Source organism: Bactrocera latifrons, unplaced genomic scaffold (assembly GCF_001853355.1).
Source record: "Bactrocera latifrons isolate USDA-ARS-PBARC rearing strain unplaced genomic scaffold, ASM185335v1 scaffold_83, whole genome shotgun sequence".
NCBI classification, from domain to species: Eukaryota; Metazoa; Arthropoda; class Insecta; order Diptera; family Tephritidae; genus Bactrocera; species Bactrocera latifrons.
In genome coordinates, this window is record NW_017537523.1 from 778,617 (window position 1) to 787,117 (window position 8,501).

General features: G+C 32.9%; 5 protein-coding genes across 6 annotated transcripts in view; 3 read left to right on the top strand and 2 right to left on the bottom strand.

The window, feature by feature from the left end:
- Positions 1-1,580, top strand: part of LOC108977070 (putative fatty acyl-CoA reductase CG8306) — a 19,497-nt gene extending 17,917 nt beyond the window's left edge. The window contains exons 7-10 of the mRNA XM_018946581.1: positions 582-719; positions 785-904; positions 967-1,224; positions 1,287-1,580. Coding sequence (XP_018802126.1) covers positions 582-719; positions 785-904; positions 967-1,224; positions 1,287-1,425 — 655 coding nt within the window. The 3' untranslated portion in view covers positions 1,426-1,580. The remainder of the gene's footprint in view (positions 1-581; positions 720-784; positions 905-966; positions 1,225-1,286) is intronic.
- Positions 1,581-1,664: 84 nt separating this feature from the next.
- LOC108977071 (U7 snRNA-associated Sm-like protein LSm10) lies at positions 1,665-2,223 on the bottom strand. Its single transcript, XM_018946582.1, has one exon. The coding sequence runs from the start codon at positions 2,131-2,133 to the stop codon at positions 1,711-1,713; it is 423 nt and encodes a 140-aa protein (XP_018802127.1). The 5' UTR covers positions 2,134-2,223; the 3' UTR covers positions 1,665-1,710.
- A 296-nt stretch (positions 2,224-2,519) lies between these two features.
- Positions 2,520-3,479, top strand: LOC108977042 (pre-mRNA-splicing factor Syf2). Its single transcript, XM_018946536.1, has one exon. It carries the CDS (start codon positions 2,690-2,692, stop codon positions 3,377-3,379), a length of 690 nt encoding a protein of 229 aa, XP_018802081.1. The 5' UTR covers positions 2,520-2,689; the 3' UTR covers positions 3,380-3,479.
- On the bottom strand, positions 3,463-5,096 carry LOC108977041 (zinc finger protein 277). Its single transcript, XM_018946535.1, has 3 exons — positions 4,800-5,096; positions 3,855-4,741; positions 3,463-3,800 (listed from the first exon to the last, which is right to left on the bottom strand). Exons 1-3 carry the CDS (start codon positions 5,050-5,052, stop codon positions 3,561-3,563), a joined length of 1,380 nt encoding a protein of 459 aa, XP_018802080.1. The 5' UTR covers positions 5,053-5,096; the 3' UTR covers positions 3,463-3,560.
- Positions 5,097-5,408: 312 nt separating this feature from the next.
- Positions 5,409-8,501, top strand: part of LOC108977065 (putative mediator of RNA polymerase II transcription subunit 26) — a 45,664-nt gene continuing 42,571 nt past the window's right edge. For both annotated transcript variants that reach the window (XM_018946566.1, XM_018946563.1), the window contains exon 1: positions 5,409-5,761. The gene's annotated coding sequence lies outside the window, so the exon portion shown is untranslated. The remainder of the gene's footprint in view (positions 5,762-8,501) is intronic.

Sequence of the window (8,501 nt, forward strand, 5' to 3'; positions counted from 1 at the left end):
TTCAAATATTTTAATTATTATTCTTCTAAATAAATTTTTGTTAAAATTAATTGTCTTTATTTACAACACAAACGCAATTTCTGCCTGTACTACATAGGCGCCTGAAAGCATGCTACATGCCATATACACTCGTATGCAACTGTATTTAGTAGTGTGGTGAATTTCTACACAAGCATAGGTAGCGCGCTATTAATAGCACTTTAATGAACGCTACTTTAGTTCAAATTGTTTAAGTGTTATGCATAAGCATTCCAATAGAAGACTGCATGTTCGAATCCCAACGAAAGTCTGCTACAAATTGTTGCACAAAGCCATCAATATTGAAGTACTTTTACGAAGCCGCTCTATTTGGCCGGATTTATTCTCATATGAAAATATCCGTTAATGCAAGAGCAGGCAGATTGAGTTATGGAGGGGATTACGCCTTCGGTGCCCACAACGGTTATAAATCCGTGGGTTAACTATCATCCTTGTTTCCCGCCACAATTGCTTTTTGAAGCAACCCATTATATTTTGTTTACTAATACATACATATTTTTAACATCATTTCTTATTATTTCTCTTTCTTCTTTCCATTTCAGAGTCAAAAACGCCGGCAAACCAGCTGAGCTACAAATTTTCCATCTCACTTCCAGCACGTACAAGCCATTCCGTTTCGAGTTCTTGATCAATAAAATTAATGCATTCCTCCATGAATATCCGCTGGTGTCCGCTGTTTGGTAATTAGCAAATAATTATTTGGCGCAAACGAATTTCTTCTTACAATGCTTATATTTTCTTTCAGGTATCCAAATCTCAAGTTGGTCAAGAGCTTATTCCTCTTCCGTTTAGGCGCTATACTGTTTCACTTTATACCCGGTTTCTTCCTGGACTTGGTCACCAAACTTAGCGGTGGCAGACCCATGTATGTCAAATTCTGTCCATACACATAAAATTATAAAATAAATTTTTTTACAAATTTTCCAGTCTCATACGCCTGCATAAAAGTGTCTGGAATTCGTTGAATACTTTGGAGAAATTTATTTTTACTGAATGGCATTATGACAGCAAACACACGTTGGCGCTGTCGAAGCAGTTGGATCCACGTGATCGTGAAACATTTTTCATTGATATTGGCGATTTAGCTTGGGATGATTACTTCCTCAACACTATTATGGGCGTGCGGCAGTATCTAAGCAAGGAATCGCCGAAAACATTATCGGCTGCCAGAAAGAAGGATAAAATGTAAGCAAATTGCACTAAGTAATTGAAAATGCCATCACTACTTTTTTCTTTTCTATTTACAGTTTGTTGGCGTTACATGTTGCCCTTCAATTGGCTTTCTACTATGGTATATGGAAGCTAGCTATATTTGCTTTTGGTCTCTCCAACGCCAAGGCTGCGCTTATACTGCCAGTTGCCTACTTCCTTTTTGGACTTATTTAAGAACATCATCACAATTAATACATATCACATATATTTTCTTTACTTGAATCTTGTGTGGATTCGCCGTGAATTTTTTCTGTGTAATTGCGTACACAAATATTTATTTGAATTACCGATTTAAAGAATCATCATTTTTTATTTTCTCTTAACTTCAAGGCTTGGTTTATTTGCAGTACTTATTGTCAATATACGTATAAATACTAAATAAAGTGTTTTTTTATAACTAAAATAAAAAATGTAAAAAAAATTTACTGTTTACAAAATTATTATTTTTCTTAGCCGCTATCATTTTTGGTTTTTTGATATTTCATTCAACACCTCTATGTGTTTTTGCTTTGCGCGTTTTTCTTTAAAGGTCATTTTTCCTTTTCGTTGTTGTGGCGCCTTCCTGACAGGTTTCCGTCCGTGATCCAACCAGTCACGTATGGCGCTTTCAGCATCTAAATGTGCTGGCAAATGTATTTGACGTATCATACGTGGACGTACCATAAACTGTTCGAAGGGATATTGAAGGCCATATCTATCTATAAACACCGCATCTATTAAGTGGATATTCATAAATCCATCACTTCCAGTGGCATCAATACGTCCGGCCACAGATGATTCGTTTCGCAAATCTATCAAAACTGAATGACCGTCCAGCAGAAATGGTAAACAGTTGAGAGTATTTGTGATGAGATAAATTTCTTTTCCGCTGGCTTTTTGCATGATAAAACTAAAATTTCATAGGAAACTCTCTAATGGTAATATTTTTAAAAATTCTCCAAGAAATTCCCATGATTTATTTGTGTTGACAGTTGTTACTTTTGTATATTCACAATGATTAACATCATTTTGATAGTGTGCTGTTCACGATAAAAGAAGTGAACGAGTTATATTGTAATATACATTTTCAAAAAAGAATAAGCCTTTTTTTTGAATTTAAATTAATCTCTTTTTCGCATAAATAATGTTCAGTGATACGTTTTTATAATGTTAAATAAACTGTTTTGATTGATGATTATTGTCATTTGTTATTTGTCAACGCTAAACAATGAGTGTATTGTGAATGACTTCTTGTAAAGAAGCAGGTAGTAAATAAACTATGAAATAAACTTCACGCGTAAAACAAAGGGTAGAATTGTAGAGATTAAATTATTTTGAAATAAATGTAAGGAAATACAACACAGATCAACACTAGTTTTACCTTGATTATATAAAGGTGAAGTTATCAATATTTGCGAAATACACGCAATAAATATAAAATTTATAAAACTCGACAAGAATGGAAGCAGAGAAACCTCGTGAGAAAACTGCAGCCGAAAAGCTGGCTGAGCGTAAGACACGTTTGCGTGAATTGCACAAACAGCGACAGGAGGCACGCACGCAGAATAATCATGAAGTGATTGCTGAGGATGCCCGCAAAAAGTTACCCAACAACTGGGAAGCACGTAGACGTCAAGCAGAATGGCTGATAGCAGATGAAAAGGCACGGGAGGAGGCCACACAACAAGGCAAAGATTATGACCGCTTAAAGTTATTGTCTGTATCAGCAGTTGACGCTGAGCGTATTGAAAAAAAGAAACGTAAACAGAATCCCGATATAGGTTTCTCCACATTCGAAGCACAGACAGCACGTCAATACAATCGTTTGGTCAAGAACTTGCCACCACGCGATATGGCCAAATATGAACAACAAAAAGAAGAGTTAGGTGAAGCATTTTATGGTGGACCCAACACTATTTTGCAAGGTTTAGTAAAGGATAAAAAATCTTCAATCGATAACATGGCCAAAGATCTAGAACAACAAATCGAACGTAGAAAGAAATATTCGCGTAGACGTACTTACAACGATGATGCCGATGTCGATTTCATTAATGAGCGCAACTCTAAATTCAACAAGAAACTACATCGTTTTTATGGCGAACATACAGCGGAGATCAAACAGAATTTGGAACGTGGTACTGCAATATAAGCATATTACTGGTTTTAAGCAAAAACAATCATGCTTTAAACTGTCATTAGCTGTAGGCATAATAACTCTAGGAATAAACAAAATTTGTTGTACACAAAAATCACTGTTTTGATTTTAAATCTGTTCACACTTTAGAATATTTGAGTTGATTATTCGTTATTACAAATACTAGCACTCAAATTTACGCGTATCGAAAGTTCTCCAAAGACAGTCGTTCAGCATCTTTATTTATCTGTGCCATTGTATCTTCAGATATAATTCGCACCACACCGTCATCCATATCGTCATTGGGACTGTCATCAAGCACACATAGAAGACTGTCATCCTCGTAAGTGGGAAAGAAATATTCAGGCTTATCCCATTGCTTTTTAGTGCCGCAACTGAAATGTTTCTCGGCTTCCATATGATGTAGTAATTTTTCCTAAAATAACTTACATCTGTTAATTTGATGCAGAAATAAAGAAAGCATACTTACTTCATCTTCACAACGCAAATTGCAGGTTACACAGCGCATCAGACATATTTGTCGTCGCACATAGTTAACAACTTTAATTTTCTCATAAAAATTCAGCCCCAGTAGCGCTGACTCAAAGTCCACGTTATGTGCGGCTAGCATATGTTTCTTTAGAACCTCGAATTTTTCCTCTTTGTGTTTACAATAAAGACAATTGAAAGGAGACATCTTTCCCATATCTTCATCCCAATCAGACCAGTCTGAATCACTTGCGTCACTCTGGCTACGCACAGGAAAATGGTGTTCAAAATCTGGTGATGTCGCCAATTCGGGTGAGCGAACTTCTGCTACTGTTTCTTCTTGTGTTTTACGCCTTCGCTCAGTTTTCCTTTTTCCAACAGGTGGTTTACTGTGTGGCTTTTTATTGCGATAGTTAAGCAGAAAGAAGCGATCATATTCACGATTATTGGGATTTATACGTTTGTGTGCTTTTTTACGCATGTGCTCCTTTAAAGTGGATCGATCTTTGAAAACTTTTTCACAATAGAGACACACTAAATTTTCAAGATTGCTTTGTACTTTTGCCAGTAGCTCATCTATATAAACCAGATTTTCAGGTTTACCTAATTGTAAGAAGTGTTTATTGAATAAGTGCTCCAGAAACTCGGAACGCAACCCAGTAATAATATCACGACAATAGAGACATTCCTTTGTAAAATTACGATCTGTTAATTCGAACTGATGCTGAGCGAGTGCACGTTCCAGGTGATTTTTCTGTAGATTGTGGCGCAGTTCGTAATCTTTTGGTAATATATCGCTCAGTAAATAATATCTTTCATTTTTCGCAGGTGTACCATCTGGCAATTGATCCAGAAGCATTGTGGTGCAATATTGCTCCAACTCATGACCTACAATTCAAATTCCATTATAACTTAATATTTCAAATATATATTATATATAACTCACCTGTGAATTCTCTAAGCCAATAAATCAAATATTCTTCCAGTAATGGAATATCTTCCACATCTGCTATAACCAATCGGTGCTCCAAAAACAGGTGTGCGAGATAGTCATCTTTGTCTGCGGGAAATTGATAAACACTTTCGCACTGTAGGCATTGAATATTGGCTGGTTTAGATTTCCGTAAATTCGAGTTGGTCGATTCCTGGCTAAAAGACAATGCTGGAAGTATTTCGTTTTCATGATTACTTTCCTCCATTTCTCAACATATCTGAATCCTATGGCTTTTTTAGAAATCAAAATAATTAGAAATGTCAATACAAAACAGCTGTTAAAGCCTATTAACAATAGATGATACCATTGAGAAATTGTGTAAATATTTCTCAAGTTAAATATATAGAGTTAACATATTCAATAAATAAAACTGTATAGTAAAAATCTGAATTAATTTTTACTTTAAAAAAATATTAATTTTTATAATTTGAGATTCTCCCATTGCCAATAATTGACGATCTCAAGTCTACACCAAATTTTGGAGACTAAAAACGTCATATGATCGCAGCACGTAAACGTTCTCAAACCTGATGACAGGCGAATAGCAAAAGAGGGAAAAATAAAAACTTTATTCATTTAATTTCCAATTGGTGAAATATTATTTCGGTTCGCGAAATAATTGTACAATTCGTAAAATTTAAATATTATAAAGTTTATTGAACTGTTAGAGTGGAATATGAATTTTATTGTACAATAATGGTTGAAAACTAGTGCATAAAGAAAAGAAAGCAATCTAATATAAAACGCACAGAACGATATTACAGAAAAAGCAGATAAATTTGCGAATTGTGAAAGCAACAGACAGTGCTGATAAACTTAAAAGCCAGAAAACGGCAAATCAGATTTTTGGAAAATCTGCAATTACGGCAAATAAGATTTGCAGATTTGCAGCTAACGTCGGTAATCATATTGCGGTAAGTTATTTGGAATTTATACAATTTCAAAATTATTAATAAATTAAATTGGTTGCTATTTTGGAGTTATGCAGGTTTATGGTAATGTATTAACGCAAATATTTTGATATCGAAAATAATGGCTGTCCCTATTTATACACCCACCAAAACAGCAAAATATACAATTTTTTCGGTTTTATCAACTCCTTCAACATTTAAGGATGTACATATATATATAATGTGCTTAATGACGTGGGGTAGTCTAAATTCTTTGTCCTCATATAACTCGCAAAGTTGTTTTAAAATTGAATTACTGCTTTACATACTTGATAATTTACAACGTCATTCAACAAAGCAACAGGAAATGACAGACAACGATAAGGTGTGCGTTCGGATATTTTATCTCCCTTTTCCGATCCTGCCGCTTTCGCACAGTGATAAGTATTATAATGCTTATCGCTTCCTAATTTATTTCTTATCATTGCAAATTTGTCTCCAGTTTTTATGCAAACTTTGCAGATGTTTTATTGGGACATAACTACATCTATGGAAATACGTAATTATTATAATCTTATTAGAAATTAAAAAAAGAAAAGAAATCATTTATAAAAATAATATAAAATATCAAACTCCATGCGGGATTTTCTCAAACAAGTTAGGGCTGTGGCATTCTTCGTAATTATATATTTGTATGTACTTAATTCCTTTGTTAGTTTTTATTTCATTTGCTTTTAAAATATTGTTTTTTTTTAACGCAATGAGTACTGAGTGCGTTTGCGTTCATGTGTGTTTATAAGCAATGTGAAGAAAGGTTCACCTTACCAATGGCAGCTGCGCGAATTTTTTTTTATCGCTTTCTCAGTATTTGACTTACAAATTATGGACTAACTTTAGAAACGTTAGGGTTTTTCTTGTAGTTACTGTCTGCAAAAAATGAAAAAAATGTATATACTTATTCTCGTTATTATATATGTTGGTCAGTTAAAAAAGTATCAAATTATATGAGTAAATTTACAAAAATATTAGAGTTAGCAAGAAATGTATTATAATTATTTAAGTACATATGTATGTATTTGGAGAATTGCTGGAAAAAATTTCCTTAAATGTTAAAGTAATTGCTGCCACTCGCGTCCCATCCCTATAATGTTGTGCATTTGGCGCCAGTAATCTCTATCATGTCACTTAATGATAGCGTATCTACGATTCACTGCAATTAGCGCAAGACAGCACTTTCACTATTCTGTGTTTATTATATTTGTTATACGTATGTATGTATGTATGTACATATTTAAACATACCTATGTATTTACAAATATTTAGGTATCTAGTCGCACAAATGTATGTACAGTATGTATGTAAAGTTAAATTGTTTTTGGGTTTACTGTTATCTAAAAGAACAAAAATAATAAAAAATTAAAAAAATAAACAAACTAACAACTAGAAACAAATAACTGTTATCAGCTCATTTACATGCACACAATCATAAATATGCATATTTTTGTACAAATATTCATATGCATATGTATGTATGTATGTATATAATAATGTTTGTAAAAGTTGTGTGATAAGAAAAATTCTCAGAATCGATAATGCGAGAAGCACCATTAACTACATAAATACATACATAAGTACGTATGTATATTTGACGGTACTAATGCATTGGGCTAGTTGTGCAAATTCAATGTTTAACGTATTTCTCGAAAAAATTAATGATATCAAAAACTGTGTTTTTGTATTTGTTGTACTACTTCAAATTATCATATGAGCTAAGTTTGGGTGCAGCTGAACATTTTATACAAAAATTAAAAAACGGAAATCTTTCCAAGTTTTGACAAAACTTTATATTCTAAACCGATTTCATCTAGTTTTAACAGCAGGAAAATATGAATTTAATTAATAATATACACTAAAGACATTTTTCTTAAATATTTTCATTTATCGTACAATATATGTATATATATTTTTTTTTTCAAAAATTTAAAAAATGTGTTTTTTTTTTATGAACACTTCAGTACATCGTTGTATGTATGTATGTATGTAGTTCGATTTTTATTTTGACATATGTACATATAGAAAATTGCGAAACTATATTCAGACATAGACAAAAGTAAATGACTCGTGCCTTAACCGCAAAATAAGCAACGTTCTTATCACACAGCAATATTAATGTACAAATATGTAAGTATTTATGTGATAATATGTATGTAATTATTTTAATAGCAATTCAGGAACTTTAAATTAGGTTTTATAAATGCTCAAGTCTTAATAAAAAGTAGTCAATTAACTTAAGTTATCAAGCTCATTTCCTTCAAAAAAGCCTATATTCGAAATCAACTTTTTCAAGAAGTGCTGCAACAGGCGACGGTGGTTCTACGAACTAATGATATCTGAAACAAGAAAAAAGTTAACTTCCGCTACCATTCATATTTACAAAAATTCCTTACAAGAACTTTGATTGGTCAGTTTGTGTGGCAGCTACATATATGCTATAGTAACTTGATCTGTACAATTTTTTCGCAGATTGTATCATTGCCTTAGGTAATAAATCATGCTGAATTTGATGAAGATATCTCGTGAAATGAAAAAGTTTTCCATACAAGCCCTTGATTTTGACCCTTCTCTTTGTATGGCAGCTATATGGTATAGTGATCCGATATCAACCAATCTGACAAATAAGCAGATTCTTGGTGATAAAAGGACGTGTGTAAAATTTCAATTAGTAATCCTTTTTTTTAATAATTTTTTTATGTATATTTATTCT